General features: G+C 35.5%; 1 protein-coding gene across 4 annotated transcripts in view; it reads right to left on the reverse strand.

Annotated features, from left to right (window-relative positions):
- Window positions 1-17,710, reverse strand: part of LOC135215553 (uncharacterized) — a 148,147-nt gene that overhangs the window by 37,380 nt on the left and 93,057 nt on the right. For 2 of the 4 annotated variants that reach the window (XM_064250391.1, XM_064250390.1), the window contains one exon: window positions 6,078-11,420. The exons of the other annotated variants lie outside the window; for them this stretch is intronic. In XM_064250391.1, the coding sequence (XP_064106461.1) occupies window positions 8,000-11,380 (3,381 nt within the window). In that variant the 5' untranslated portion in view covers window positions 11,381-11,420 and the 3' untranslated portion in view covers window positions 6,078-7,999. Of the gene's footprint in view, window positions 1-6,077; window positions 11,421-17,710 lie in introns of those variants that run through there. 4 annotated transcript variants of the gene reach the window in all.

Below are 17,710 nucleotides of genomic sequence, written 5' to 3' on the forward strand. Positions count from 1 at the left end.
CCCCCCCCCTCAAAAAAAAAAAGTGGGGTGGGGCGGGGAGCACAGTTTTAGTAATCTGAGCATGCAACTGCCGTTGTTACTGATGCTTACGATGCGAGGAAAATTTTAAGTCACTTTAATCAGATCCTTGGATATCTCACCTTAAATAAAGCTTGTGAACTAGTACTAGAGGTGTCAAAAATCACAATAAATTACAAGAAGTCAGGCTTTCGCCACCACATAAACCATATCCGCCCCCCACCCACCCCCAACCCCCCCCCCCCAAAAAAAAAAAAAAAAAAACTCAACATTATAACTTCTGAGTTCTCGAAACAATCAGTACCTTCATTATATAACAAACCAATTTACAGTATTCCGTATAAACTATCTTAATATTCCTGCTTAATCTAAGGAATATCTTTGTGGCAACCCTTTGTTGGGACTGATGTCTTGTTTCGCACTTGCGAGGGAATCTATTAATGTGATGAAGGGGCTATATCTCATTAATTTGGCCATCTTACAGGAGGAATTGAGATAATTGCTATCGAATTATCTTATTACGAGGATCATTGTCTCATGGTGCCTCTGCATTGCGAAATTGTACCCTCAGATCTGTACCCATTGGTATTTCCGTCTTGTGGATGACTGCATATTTCTATCATTTTATTTTATTTCTACCTTACATACTTTTACATATATTTACTTAGTTATTATTATTATTATTATTATTATTATTATTATTATTATTATTACACGATGCCTCAGTGCCATTGATTTTAGATTCTTTTTTTATATATTCCTTATTGTCGTCATCCATCGTACCATCTGTGGGATAGTGACACCTTTCGGTTGTTCATTTACTCTTAAAATTACAGAAAACGTACAAAACGCAGAGTGAAATCGAAACATAGTGATTATGCCATTTTGAGCAAAATGGCGAAAGCGTTACCAATAACTCTCTGTTTTGTACATTTTATGTAATTTTTTATGTAAAGGAACTATCGAGGCGGGTCATTATCCTACAAGAGAAAGTATGATGAACATATGATAAGATAAAAATGTTTAAATAAGAAATTGAACTATTTGTAACGAGGTAATCGTTTTAAATTTATTATTATTACTGGCATTGTTTTTCGTATCGCGACTACCTTCATCCTTCAAATAACAAAGTCAGCAATTATAATTATTGTTAATATTACCTAAGCTATATATAATTATCACCATTACTTTTATGCCGCATGTTACAAATTTGTCAAAACAGCCATGTCACGTAACTTGACGAAATTACGTCGTGCCGTCAATGTAACAAGAGCAAAATTCATATTCTCGAAGAGAGGATAATATTATAATTTCAAAGTTTCGGTAGATTTCAGAATTAAAAAGAAAGATGTAAAAAAAAAAAAGTGTCGCTCTACGCACCAATTACCCCAAGTCATTTATGACATTCGTTGTTCCTGCGGCGCGGAAGGGAATAATAATTCATACTTGGGTGGTTATGAGATTGGGGTCCCGGGGTGGGGGAGGGGGTTGGTGTGCGGGGCGGCGCGGAGGGAGGATTGGGGAGGAGGAAGGTAGTTAGACGATGGAAAGAAAGGAAAAGGAAAAAAAAAACTTGAGGAAAATTAATCTTAGTTTCTGTCCGGGCAAATGGAGGAGGTTTTGGAGGACGAAGGAGTGTGGGTCCCGAACGAATGAATGAATATCCAAGTATGTGTAATACAACTCGTGGTTATGTCGCGGGGACCCGTAAACGTATGCGAATTTATACACGTATACCAAACTTTGGTAATATAATCTTCGGAGTAGAAGGAGTAGTCGCATGAGTATTCCAGTTTCTCGTAATTTCATGCTTATTGTTCCGCACAACGCGAGTATAAGACGGGATTTAATAAACGTCACCAAGTTTGGAATTTTGGAGAGGTTCAAGGGGGAGAGAAATAATTATGGATACTCTTTGAATTATACGGGATCCCTTTCCTCTTCAGAATTCTAATTTCTATTGAAGATAGAATACTAGTTATTTTTGTAAACATATCATTTATAAGATTATTACATAGCAGCACAGGCTTTGTTATAATTGTTGACAGATTTTCTGACGTCATCACTGCTGTTGTTTTCCTATTATTATCTGATAATTATAGTGATGATATTTTGTTTTATCATATGTTACATAAACTTAACCTCTACTGTCATTATTACATCTGTTTAGTTTTCATTTTGAATGTTAAAATTTGATACGATTGTTTCTTGACGTATATGTAGACTGTTCGATTAACGTTTACGTTTCTCTTTTCGAAAACAATAACTTGCCGAGGATCGATTCCTGGAAATTTGTTTTTTTGTGAACATCGCTATGATAAAAAAAGAAAAAATCTGAATGTTCTTACCTGACTTAACAAAATCTTTTGTTTTAAAAAACATGTTATGCCACTATATTCACTCGCCATTGGTAAGTACCCATAAACATATTTCTATTCTCCACGGGTCCTCCTCCCCCCACATCAAACAAAATAAATTTTCTTCTTTCCAAATAAGTTGCCAAACTAAGAGGGGGACTCCGTGCCTTTTCCTGTCCTTAAATTCGCTGCAAATGTTTTTTAATTTATACGGAATGCCCATCTTTCCCCCTTTCAGGTGTTACATATTTTCTTTCCGGAATGGGCAAAAGAATTCCATAGCCGAGACCAATAAAAATGCTACAGGATGGAGCTGGATTCGGGCACACTTTACGGCGCTGTAGATTTGACGCAATTTTCCTGTTCTTGCGATTCCTGCCCTCTTTTATGCCGCTGCCTCTTCGGGGAGAAAGCGAGAAAGACGCTTTCGTAAATTAGTATCTCGAAGAAGTGGAGTGAAAGTGAAGAAAATGAGGAATATGCCTTTGGAGTTCACTTCTTTCTCTTTTAGAAAGTCTCTTAATTTTCCAAGATATGTTTCTATTTCTCTTTCCTTCCTCAGAAACTCCGGGATTCCCCAGTTCTTTTATGTTCCTTAAGCACGAAATGGTGTTGTCACTGACTTGGTAAGCACAGCTTGAACCAGATCGTTTCTGCATTCTCTTTCAGTTTAGAATCCCGTTAGCGCATTAGCCTTACCTGTAACACAATACAGATGTCCGCCAATATGTAGGCAACGTGTTGTTCATGTAAGCCTATCATTTCTCAGTTTACACGGTACCAAATCGTTTGCGTCTGTTGATTTCCAGACCATCGAAAACAGATCAGATTGAAATGCCTTTCGCGTAACTTCGTAAATACAACTCCTGATTGTTATCAGGAGTACACTCCTGATATTCTTCCCTTGCAATGCGTCATCCAAGTATTATTTAACAACAAAAAATAATTTTTTCCTTTATTCTGCTTGCTTGGATTATAAATGATAGAAAACTTCAAATAACATCACCGGCATATCTAGACTTACCTTCTACTTGATTTCAACTGCTGTTTTAGCTTAGTTTCCTCAAGTCGTATAATACTAATGAAATAACAATAACAACAATATTTCGTCAACTTTCTTTTATATTTTTCTAAATAATGGAGCTGATAATTTTTTTTTTTTTGAAATCTTCATTAGAAGCCTTAAGAATATCAAATTCGAGACTACTTTTTCTACAGATTTTTGGCAGTTTTTTTTTTTTTCTTTTTTAAATTTTTTTTCTCTTCTTACTACCTGACAGAGAAAAGTAATTGACCTGCTATTCACCTAAGGAAATTTCAAGAAATACCCTAGTATCACATTAAATCAGGTTTTAAGGATAAAAATAAGACTCATACTAGATCACATTTTTTTTAATCTTTATTTCTCCTGACTAGCTTGGCACAGTAAACAATGCGCTGTACAGTGAAGCCATATTTTCCGCAGCAATAAAAAAAAGAGGGAAAAGAAAAACATACAAAAAAAGACCAATGAATCTGATTGTAAAGCATATCCGAACGAGTTTCCTATTGTCTTGCTTGCACATGTTTGAGGAGAGCACTTAGATGACCCTCTCATAGCTTGCGCTCTCTTAGTACCTGAAAATTATGATGACACTTAAGAAGTCCAAGACTTGAAAGAAGACACCATTCGGACACGGTTCTACATTCCACGGGAGAGTTTACATAAGGCCAGATTTGGATAGTAGGAAGTTGAACATCCGTCACTCCAGTATCACAAGAAAACCCGGTTCCTCTCTATCTTCCATGAGGGATCTTCGTCAAAACTCTCGTATTCTTAATGGAAAATACACAATAGTATAAAATGAAGATAATGATGATGATGATGATGATGATGATGATGATGATGATGATACATGATATGATATCTAGGCAAATCATAATTTGTTAAAACTCAAGAAATAAAATATGATGATGAAAATGATAAGACAGTTCGTCATTATCATGGAAGAAAATGATACCTAATGAATAAGATATCCGTGGAAACTTCCACTTACAATTGGAAGTGATGAAGGAATAGAATTTCAAACACCATCATTAGTAATGCACATGATTCAGTCATTAATATAACTTCTTTTTGATACAGAATTCTCTTTACATGAAGGTATGTACTGAAGCATGTTATTTGAAACAAATGTGATTCTGATAAAAAAAATGCATTCAATTAATGCATAACATTAGCAAAACCTGATAATAAATAAATGACATATACTGAATATACACTTATGCATATATATATATAATATATTATATATATATAATATAATATAATATATAAATTAATATATATATATCTATATATATATATATATATATAATATATATATATATATTATCTATATATATATATATATATATATATATATATATATATATAATATACACACGATGTGATGATCATTGATTCACTTTCCACATCACTCTCCGAATTAAGTAACCAATGAGGCTGTATGATAAGAACCTCATAAAACATGGATCAATCTGAACTGAAAAAAAAATACAAATAAAAGTACACACAAAATTTACAGAACTCATCTATTTTTTTAAGCTAGGAAAAAAACCACGCCCACTAGATGGTGCAGTTGCCAAAGGTTCTTTTTGACCGTTTTCAGACACAATTCTCATAACATGGTAACTTTTGGCAATCAAAGAATATCCAAATAACATCTACGGAGCGGGATTTAAATTCCAACTCAAATAAAAGACTCTATATATAAACTGTATAATTCAGAAGAATTTAATGCTCTTATAAAATGATTAATTGGAATGATGACTGATATGATGATTTTACACTGAATGATTTGATTTTTGTTGAAAAATTCATTATACATGTCTGTGTTTTTTACAATGTATCCTTCATTAGGAAATATTTTACATAAAATTCATTCAATTCGTTATGGATAAACAATTTACATTATAAATCGATGTAGCCATAGAAGAAGGTAAGTGAGTTACACGACTAAACTTGAATATGAAATTCAAGTATAAATATTTAGTTATATATTTAAACAAAGTAACTATTTCTTCTTGTGCCATTGTTATCTCCAACACAAAGAAGACAACAATTGAAAAAAAATTGGATTTTGTTACGAACCTTTGTAGTACCTTAAACACAACAAAAAATTACAATGTGATAATGCAACAGAAGTAAAGTAGAGATGCACATTCGCAATTCCATATTTGTGATGATTAAGTGCCAATATTTTTTTTTATTTTCTTCATATTTTAACTACTTTGGAATTTGCGTCACATATCCGCCAAATATGCCACTTGCCTTAAGGCGGCATGGTTATGTTATGTTATAATCAGTTAATATTTTACAAATCAACATTAAAGTGGTAGTAAGATCACATTTACTTAGAACCTACAAATGGCCTTCCTGGGGTTTGCAGAGGATTAAAAAAACGTACCTCACACCCCTTGTGTTCGCATATGCATACCCACAGATGCATATACTTGTGTGAAAACATGCAAATATATATTGTATGCATACATACAAATTATATATATACATATATATACATAATGGATGAATGTATGTATACTTACACATTATGTATATAATACATATAAACAAACGCATATATATATATATATATATATATATATATATATATATATATATATATATATATATATATATATATATATATATATCACGAACGTATAATGTACCTTTGCAAAGAGAATACCAGAGGACTTACGGTGGGCTACAAGGTAGTTCTGGTGGCTCAATAAGCTTACAAAAATATAAATATATTTTGGTTTATCTTTGATATACAGCTATTATATCTCTAAACCCTTTTTTAAAAGATAAAGACAAACGTTGAGCTTTATTGATAACTTGGGCAGATATTTCAAGCATCATAAATGTCCATTTGCTATGTTTCATGGAAAACCAGCGACGTCCTTAGCAATGCACCATGTCCCTCTTAAACATATCCTGTGCTGATACACTCTGATCTACGCGGGTCAGTCGGACGAGACCTTGGAAGGAGAACCACTTATTAGGGATAGCAACCAACAAAAGTATCCTCTATCGTGTAGGGCACCCAGGTAGAGAGAAAGAATGTCAATACCAAAATACATCAGTCGATTCATGTGGGTCGCCACAGTTTCGGGTTTTCCTTTAGAAGTCTCGTCTCGACTAACTCATAGGACCTAACACACAAAACAAGTAAGTACACTTCTGCATCGCCTCCTGGACATTCCCAAGAGTCCTCGGAGCATAAGGTTCTTTCGGGGGATGGGTGGGGCTCAATTGTGCCAACGTTTCGGGATCATTTTCTGTTCGAGTAGAGGGAGAATTCCTGAAAAGCTACATAGGTACGAATGCAACTGGAGGTTACACGCCTTATCCAACGTTGAAGCTTTAGCGTATCATATCGTCTTATAATATTAAAGTCGTGGACTCTTCGTGGCGGAGGAGACAAGCGTACACTAAATGAGGTCTTTCGCGGAATGGGTTCTGGGTATCTTCAGTTAGCCTAACAGTGGCTCACCTTGATACAATGTTAAAAAAGTACAGAATATCAGTAAGTGTAGTAATTAGAAAGAAACTGTTTTTTGTTACTACTGAATATGTAACTGAAATCGAAATATCGTCACTAAACAATGTTTAAGCAAAATAGTCATTATTGCCGATATAGGCAAGACAGACCTTAAAAGCATTCCATATTGGTAATAAATAACTTTAATTTACATATCATGAAAGGAAGTGGAAAAACCATGACTCTGTTTAGCCTTGCTAAACCTTTAGAATTAGAATTTGTTTATTTTCAGTTGCTGTGGAGATTTGTTGAAAATAAAGTACAACAGTAACACGATGAAAACATAAAATAACGAACTGAATATATTTGATGAAGCATAATAACTATCAACATTATTCACGTTAAGAATAAAATGTGTATGAGTGTCTAAGCATATATGTAGTATACAACGGGATTTTTAAAAAATGAATGATCACACATCACTGGCACATTTCAACCCCTTCGTATGTTTTAATATCACAAGAAGGGTTTGTACATGATTGATCACTGAAACCAATCACCCTCTGAAACTCATTTATACAGCGTTCATCTACCATAGGAGACATCACATTTAATGATAAACACTCTTTGGATAAGACTCTCCAAACACATGCACGCATGCTACTGTTAATTTTGACACTCATTTTCCCCCATTAGTTAAGAACTTTCACTGGGCTTTAATCACTGCATAATAGGACTGACTTGGAAGAATAAATGTCCGTTTATATATACGTATATACATCAAGAAGCAATGTGTTACTCCTGTTTTATATGGAAGAAGCGAATATTTTCTTTTCTAAGCCTCCTGATCCAAGTTCAGGATAGACAGGTTGAAAATGTCAACAAGATTATCACATTTTCACTGAGCAGTCAGTCGTTTTCACAGAACGTCTTCATATCTAGTTGTTGCACATTGTGTAAAGAATGAAATGCCATTCTTCTGCCATCATGCAATTAGCCATGGGTGAAAAGAAGCAGGCTAGCTGTCTAAAATGACATGTGACTCTGGAGGCTCGGGCTTCTCTGAGGCAAGAAGCCTGGCCAAGTCTGTGAAGGTCAGACAGCTGCTTGGACACAATTAGAGGGTGGCCATGCATCTACGGGAGATACCTCAGGAGTGGCTTCATCATCACTATTCTCTTTGTTGTCTTCACAGTGCGTATCATCTTCAGAATCTACACATTCCGAAGGTAAATCTGAATGGGAGGCTATTGACGATGCAGGACGAGAAGAACCAGGTGAAAGTGATGGCTCTGGTTGATTATCAGTCTGAGTAGTACCATCAACAACAGGGCTTGGAAGCTTTTCTGGGGTCTCTTGTTTTGCTGTAGGAGAGGTTGGAGTTAGAGAGAATTTCCTTTTTTGACTGTGGGTGTCACTTATGTGTTGGGAGACTGAATGAACTGAAGGTTTCGTAGGACTAATTGGCTTAGGGTCATCTTTTAGGCCCCTTCGAGGACGGTGGCCACATGGGCGGACTCTCTCAATTTTGTCATCTTTCCAATGTCTTTGCTGTAATGCTTGATGCTGTGCTTGCTTTAATAATAAATTTTGCGAATGTGCACTACTAAATGAATGATGAAAAGCATCTTCACTACCAAGAGGTGAATATCCACCATTACCAAGAGAGAAGTTATTTTTGACAATTTTAGTTAAAAGACCTGGTCGAGGGTGTGGAGGATATTGTAAAGGAAGAGTTGGGTCTATATCATCTCCAGAAGCTTCATCTGTATGACCAGTATAATCTAGAACAACAGCTGAATCTGGAGTAACGTCATGAAGGTTCAAGTGACGAGGAGGAAGCTGAGGAGGACATCGGCTTTTAGGTGAGGAACGCTTTTCATCTTGATCATGTCTTTGATAAGGCTGATGACTCCCTGAAGAGCATAAATCAGAGTCTGACTCCCTGTTATGTTTCCCATGAGAGCCATCAGTTAAATAATCGATATGAAGATCAGATTGAGAAGAAGCCGAAGAGGTATGTGGTGCTAACAGAGCAGTTAGCTGTTCTACTGCCTGTCTTGCTTCATAACTATGCACTGCAGGTTCTCGTTCTCCATACACAGTCCAGTGGCTGACATAACGGGGACGTGGGGCAGTTCGATGTAATGATGCATACACATTAGATGAGGCAGGGGACGGTGAATTATAATAGGAAGATACTTCATAATCATCATACATGCGAACATCAAAACTGTTTGCTGCACTAATTGAAGAACATGTACTTGCATATTTTGACCATTCATTATCTGCTGCAGGTACAGGAGATAATGCATCTGTAGAACTGCAGTCTGTTACACTGGCTGCTTCACTTCTGCAATGGCTCCCATCAAAATAGATGTCAGAATTATTGTGATTACTCAATAATTGATCAAACTGGGCATTATCATAATGATTTTCAAACTGAGGGGAGATTTTCATTTTTGACGGTGTCTTTACACCATCTTTATTAGGTACATTATCAAAAAAGCTTTGGTCATAGGTAGGAGGATCATCTACTGGGACTTTCTTTAACAATGTAGCTTCCTCTGGCTCACCTTGCATATCTAAATTCTGTAGAGATTTCTTAAGAACTTCATCTACACACTGTTGAGGATCCACTTGCATCCTAAATCTAACAAAACCAGCATCATTAAAGAGCATCGATGAAGGTCTAGATGAGGCATCTGAGGACACTGCATTTTGAGGATGTCCTTGGTTCCATAGCAACTGAATATCAGAAGTTGCAGAATGAAGAGTCGCTGACTTACGGATTGAGGGTCTTTTATGAGCAGGCTTAATAGTATTAGCTCGGCGAGTGAGAGGTTGTTGAGTTAGTGCCTCTTGATACACACCTTTGCCACAAGACTGAAGAGTAAAGTTTCGAACAGCTTGATTTGTTTGGCAAACAGCAGGGAACACTTCATCAGCTTTATCCTGTGCTGGTATACTAGTACAGCTTCCACAATGTTTGCATGAAAGTACTGACAAGAGTTTTATTTCGCCTTTTTGACTTTGCCTCTTACCTGAGGCTGTACCAACTGTAAGAGCTGCTGTTATGCCAAGAAGGAGCCACATGATAATTTCTAAAATGCGGCAAGTACTTTGATATGCTAGCCAGTACCATGGGTAAGCTGGAGGTATGTCAAACAAATAATGGGGCCCTACCAGGGCATACATGTGAAGGCCAGCAAGAACAGTTTGACCAAATGAAGCAACTACAGTCAACTGAGAACCCCGAAATAGAGTTATCCTTGGGTGACGTGCTGGCAATGATCCTTCTACAGGAGCTCTACTCAATCTAACCAATAGCAACCCCGGATGGCGACCAACTGCTCTTCCTACACGCCATACAGCTAGAAATCCTCCTATACCAACAGCTCCTCCCCAAGCTGCAGTTACAGCTCGAGCTGCTGCTCTCAGAGGTGCAGCATGCTCTGGTAATAATGCTGCTGTCAGATGAGCAGCAACAGAAGTAAGCAAATGTGCTGCTGTTAGTAATGCTAATGCCAGTGGAGCAAGAGGTTTTTGAGGCAGTAATCTTGGGCATCTCCATGCCCTAACAAGGGCTAGCACCACAACTGCCAAACCTGCAGTTAAGCAGGGCCATCCTAGTTCTTCAACAACTATTGAAAGTACTTCAGGTAATCTACGTTCAGCACCATATGGGTCATGAAAAAGATGAACACAGCGTAGAAAAGAAGCCAGGAACATTAAAAGGTATAGTGTTATATAATAACCTCTTGGCAGAAGATGGGTAGAAGCATGGATTCGTGCCAACCAAAGTAGTGCTAACATGGCTAGCAAACTGTACAACCCAGCTGCACAGTAGACATGTACTATCCATGCTGTACCTAAAGACCTTATCCATTCAACTTTACTTAAACCAACCCCAACATCTGCTCGTACAACTTCAACATCTTCAATTTCATCAATGTCAAGTACATGATCGTCAAAGTTTCCTGCGTCCCCAATATTAGGAGATTCTATGTATGGAGTCTGGATGGGATGATCTATGACACTGCTTACACCACGTTGATCAGTCACTGCTTTATGGTGCAAATCCTGCTCAAATCCAGGTGAAAATAAAAATGGGTTCTTGAAATCATCATTTCTACCTGGTAAGCCAGCGAGATCTGGAGGGACCCTACGACTACTGGTTGGCCTTGGAGTGGTGGTAGATGTAGTTGTAGAGGAAGGCGTCGAAGTTGATATGCCATAGGCAACTCCACGAAATATAGCTGCTAAAGAACTTTCAATATTACTGGAGTGATTACTCTTGTGTCGAAGATCCAAACCAGTCCATTTTGAAAAGAGTCCAAGGCTGCTATTGTTACTATTATCTCTAGCCCTTGGTGCTGTGAGGGGAGCAGTCCGTAGCCCCACTTGAGCGTTACAGTGATCAAGCACGAAAAGGGCTAAAAATCCTTGTAGAAGCAGCATGACTGATGGTTGCATTGTTGCTGAATCACCTGTGCACTACATCTGCCATCACAATCTGTTGAAGAGAGAAAAATATGAATTAGATGGATAAAATCAAATGCTAAATTTCAAACCTAGTATAAAAATAGAAATCTATCTATCCATCTATTCATATATATATATATATATATATATATATATATATATATATATATATATATATATAATATATATGAAAGCAAAATAAATAACAAAACAGAATTATTTCAATTAATTTCTTACAATAGCCAATAAACAATTTTGTATTATTGCAGCAGAAAAGTTTTCGCCGAAACATGTAGTAATGTAAAAAAAAAATCTTTTTAATCCACTGAAAACTGCGAAAAACTGCCTTCTCAGTGATATATATTTCGCTGATTTTCTTTATTAGAAACGGCAAGGTATGTTTATTATATGGGTATACAAGTATACACAAAATTTGTGTGCGTGTCTATTTGTGTGCGAGTAGAGAGTATTGGATGGCGAGATAATAAATTTCTAAAATGTTGCCTTCTTCTTCCAGTGAGTATCTGACTGAATCCAAACGATGATTTGAGTAATTGAATCCTGAACCAAGAGCTTTCGCTAAGATCTGGGTGAGCTTAAGGAAGACAGTTCGAGGAAGAGCTTCTGAGGTGACAGTGAGTCGATAGAGTGTAGTGGTTGAAGTCTAACTTGTCTGTCAACTTGAATGGATTAAGAGAAGCCTAGAAAGCCTCTCCTGGGGCCATGGATGGGTATGAGTGGCCTCTTACGATAGAGACTTGATCTAGGCCCTTAGGATCGGAGGTAATCCTCCAAAGGACGAATTGCTGACGTCCTCGGCCACCATCCAATTCTTGTTCTCTTTCACTCCTTACATTTGCCTTCCACTGTCTGTATACTTAATAAATCTAGCGGTAGCGGGGAAGGAAAAAGCAGTACGTACAAGGTAAAATAAAACTTAACGCCCAACATTCTCTTTTTGGATTACTTTCTCTAATTATATGCACAAGACGTTAAAACCGACACTGCAAAAATAAAGAGAAGAGCGAGAGAATAATAAACGTTTTTATTGGCCCAGTGTGATTTCATATGCGAGGATTATCTAAAGGCATATCAACGACGAGACACACTTAAACTTCTCAAATTACCACAGATCTGAAACGTCTCCGCCGACAGAGATGGCGCCAAATGCTATTTCCCCGGATTGCGAGGCGCCTCCCAATGCAAACAACTTTATTAACTCCCCACTTTTCATCATCATTATCCAAGCACATGTACAGAAGGATCCTCTCTCGACTCTTATTCGACTTTCTCGTCATTTTTTGACTCTCTTGATTCTGGTTAATTCTTAATCTCGGGAAGTAAGAAAAGTTGTCAGAAGGACGTTGTTGAATTCAGTGGAAAAAAATATGTAACTCATAATTTTTTTATTTCATTAACGAAGTTAGTGAAAAGTTCAACGAATAATGCAGATTCTATGTACTAACTACAGCTCTGAGATGTTGTTACTTAAACAATTGAAATGTTGTCCAATTCCTCAGGGTCATCTAACTGATTTTGATTAATATATATATATATATATATATATATATATATATATATATATATATATATATACATATATATTCATATATATTAACTAATGGAATAAAAACTTCAGTATTTCTTAAACGAGTTCAACAACACTACCCCCCCCCCCCACGCCACACCCAGATCTCTCTCTCTCTCTCTCGTCTCTCTCTCTCTTTCAATGTGGTCTCTATCTCTCTCGTTCTCTACTTCTCTCTTGCAATGTTCTCTGAATCTTCTACAAGGACACTCGCTCTGCTTCTTGGTCAATATCCCGCCTCATTTGCTTTGATACCGAAGTCTCCCGTCCATCCCCTCAGACATATACTCCCGGCGTCGAACTATCATTTCATATGCATGGGCCGACCATCAAAGATATTGTTCTTCTCTTTCTCTTGATAACCACCACGCAAAAGCTCTTATGTATGTACATATTACATACATACATACATACACACACATACGCAAACATATATGTATATATATATATATATATATATATATATATATATATATATATATATATAATATATATATATATATTGTGTGGACTCGCGTGACTGACCTACAGTATCTTACCTAAGAAAATATTTACAATCACAGCAGTACCTGATTTCTTCATTATGAAATTCGCTCAAGTTATTATTGGCTAACCCTTCACCGTTAGAAGAGTGAAATACAGCATAAAATTTAAGTTGATACTGAAAGCCCAACGATAACAAGAATAAAATAGAATAATTTAATGATGAGATTTTTCCTTGTTTAAACATTTACTAATATATATATATATATATATATATATATATATATATATATTATATATACAAATATATATATATATATATATATATATATATATATATATATATAAATGGATGTATGTACGTATGGATGTGCGTGTGTATGTGTCAGCATAACTCTGAAACGCACTGAGCAATTTCAACCAAACTTGTTATACATATGACTTATATCTAGAAATCAACACTGTGGGGGTAAGACATCACTAGCATCAAATGGCAACAAAGGGCTTCCCTGAAACGGGGTTGGTTCTACCCTTAGACTTTGTAATTTAAAAAAAAAAATTCTTTTTGGTACACTAAAGACATACTAACCGGAAAAGAATACTCTGTGAGTAAGCCATCAAGGGCACCTGAAGGGGGGTGGGTGTTGGGACAGAGAGAGAGGGAAAAGGAGAGGAAGTGAAAACCAGAGTAGAGAGAGAGAGAGAGAGAGAGAGAGAGAGAGAGAGAGAGAGAGAGAGAGAATATTGGGTGTCACTCAGAGTAATCCCGGGCAGCGCTGGGTTGGTCAGCTAGTATTGTATGAAATGTATTTTGCTTATTGGTATTGGAATTAGACTTAAACAGTGAATGCTTAATATTATCCCATTAGAGGTAAAGATGCGCCCCAGGAGTCGACAAGCTGAGATTTATGTATAAAATGATTTAAAACACTAGGCAGACAATGGCAAGAAGAGGGTTTGTTAGTGATTGCTACAATACTAGTGAAGCACAGGAATTCGAGTCACAGTCTATGTATATATATATATATATATATATATATATATATATATATATATATATATATATATATATATATATATATATATATATATATATATATATTATATATATACTATATATATATATATATATAATATAATATATATATATATATATATATATATTTATATTACATCCCAGAGAGCGCAAGTGCGCAAAGACACTCCGAAGGCCAAGGACAATAAAAAAAATAGGAGAGCTTATGTATAAATTTCCGACGTGAGAAAAGACTCTGCCACCATCAACGTCACGACACAGGAAAATAAAAAGGGGGAAAAAAAAAGAAGAAGACGCCCGAGAGAACAGGAGGACTTTCACGAACGGGGGTGAAACTGGGGAGGGGGATGGGCGTGTATACGGTTGGGGTGGGGGTGGGGTGAGAAAGACCGTTGCTGTGAAACTAGGGTCATCACTCAAACTGGAGCTTCATCACTATAATGGACAAACTCTTCCCGAATAGAAAGGGAGAAAAAAAATGTTGGAGCGCTTTTGAAAAGTCTTTGATCTATTAGCCCTCAGCTGGAGGAAATCAAAAGCTGTGATGCAATACTTCAGGGAAAAATTCTATTCTCTCTCTCTCTCTCTCTCTCTCTCTCTCTCTCTCTCTCCTCTCTACCTAAGAATGAGAAATGAAGAGAGAAGCATATTTATACCAAAGAACCTATTAATTGTGGTAAATGAGACTAAGGAGTAACAAATTCGTTAAAATTCCCTAGAGCGTGTGTAGATGCCTATTGACAGAATTGCATGCAAACTTATCTCAACCTTTGTTTGTTGTTGTTTGTCTGTCTGTATGTGTCTCGAAAGCTACTTTAATATATGTTGTTTTTATATCATCAAAATGAAACAAGATTGGTTCGATGGTCTCCTCATTTTTCGTGCTGGATTTTAGATACGCCATTTTTATAATAAAATAAAATCATACGAATACTGCCATTTCAAAACGTTGTTTCTGTTCTCCTTAAGCTACTGTTATTAAAAAAAAAAAAGATTCATGAAAAACCCCTTGCTTGCAAAGGAACCCTTCCGGAAATTTGACAGCGAGTAAATATTTACTCGCAGAGAAAAGCAAGTCACACAAGCTGGAACAAGGGTATATGGAAGCTTTGGAAGCTTTGAGAGATGCAGTACTACAGTTCCTTTGATCTTTCGAGACTGAATTACCGCCCAAAATTTTTGGATTCGTCTGCATTCTACTGTCACACGAAAGCTCTCTTGCATTCTTCTGTTCCAGACATTTCGTAGCCTCTAACGCCATTCTGGTTCTATTGACTTTTGTTATGTTTTACATTGCGTTATTTGCTCCCGCAAAATACCCCATGCTATAGATTTTAGAAAACGAAGAGAAGGAAAAATGCATAAAATACCTCTGACGGAAACTGATTATAAGGAAAGACTTTGAAATCAAAGGTAGAATTTGAAAGCAGATTCAAGACAGTGTGATACAGGACACCCAAACCAGGATTGGGAAATATCTTAGAAATATCTCAGCGATACAATACTGCCTAAAAGATAAAGTTGGATGGCATAATATTGAGGATGACTTGCGAAACTTCATATAACGCCTGATACTTTAAAAGTTTTCATCCTTCACTTGGTAGTAAGGATCGAAAAATGAGGGAGGTGGTTCGCAACTTGGGTGGAGAAAGGTTATATATATAAATAAATATTATATATATATATATATATATATATATATATATATATATATATATATATATATATATAATATATATATATATATATATATATTATATATATATATATATATATATTATATGTATATGTATATATATATATATATATATATATATATATTATATATATATATATTTATATATATATATATATTATTACCTCGAGCCAGTTTTTGTGACACACTCCTCCTCGAAATGTTGCGAGTCATTTCCGCCATTCGTATGCACTTTCATGATGAGCTATTCCCTGTCCGAGCTTAAAAGTCTTTCTATTTTAATGAAATTTTCACTGGTTTTATTTTAATTCAGGAACTACATTTCCACTTAAACAATGTTAATTTTTTTTACTCTCTCTCTCATACACACACACACACATATATATAATAAAAAAAGTCCACATTTATGTAAGATGTGTATTAAAAAATTCTTAAAAGACGAGAGCTTTCGTCTACTTGGTCAGTAGACACATCTTACATAAGTGTGGACTTTTATTAATTTGAAATATTCCCGTCTCGTTATGGTGATTTTTGAGATATATATAGTAATTATATATATATATATATATATATATATATATATATATATATATATATATATATATATATATATAGCTAAAAAAAAATTCCTTTCCTAGTCCTCACGTTCGCCTGCCCGAGTCTCTCCCCTTAAAATTGCTATAATATCTACTAATGACTTTGTAATTAAATTCCCGAAAATGACCTTCAGCTCTGCATCCGCTATGATAGCGTGCCGGCCTTAAATAACCTCGCTTATCAGACCTATAATTCATTCCCCGTGAAATTTAAATAATCGCTTGATTTTTCTCGGAATTTTCGGCCGCCCTATTTTTTAATGCCGCCTCTGAGCTAAATGAATGTCCAAGTTTATCGGTGTCTGCGTCCTTGGTTATTCATCTATTTTCGATCACGCACATTATCTGTGGAAACGCAATTTTTATCATTATCATTTTTATTACTATTTCTCTTGAAAAAAATGGATGATTCAACTGCGTTCATTTTATACAGGACTTTCTCAAGTCCCCTTATTGATGATTTTTCGGTATTGCTTAGACTGCCAAGCAATTATTATAATTATTATATTATATTATTATTGATGAAGAAATCCACAGTGGCGTAGGTATAAACATATGTTTGAGAATTGAGCAGTGCCTCGAAAGCTCTCTTTTGTGTATATATTTCTAAAATATATATTTTAATCTACACCAATGTGGATTTCTTTACCGTTAAGTTGACTCACGCTATTATTATTATTATTATTATTATTATTATTATTATTATTATTATTATTATTATTATTATTATTATATTATATTTTCTATATTATATTTACATCTGTATTATTATTATTATTATTATTATTATTATTATTATTATTATTATTATTATTATTATTATTATTATTGGTTGCATGTCCATAATAATATAGCATGTGAGAGTTGATGGTCTTTAACAAACATTAATAGCTTACGAATCTTGTGCCAGGTTCATCCTCAG

Source organism: Macrobrachium nipponense, chromosome 5, assembly GCF_015104395.2.
Source record: "Macrobrachium nipponense isolate FS-2020 chromosome 5, ASM1510439v2, whole genome shotgun sequence".
Taxonomy (NCBI): domain Eukaryota; kingdom Metazoa; phylum Arthropoda; class Malacostraca; order Decapoda; family Palaemonidae; genus Macrobrachium; species Macrobrachium nipponense.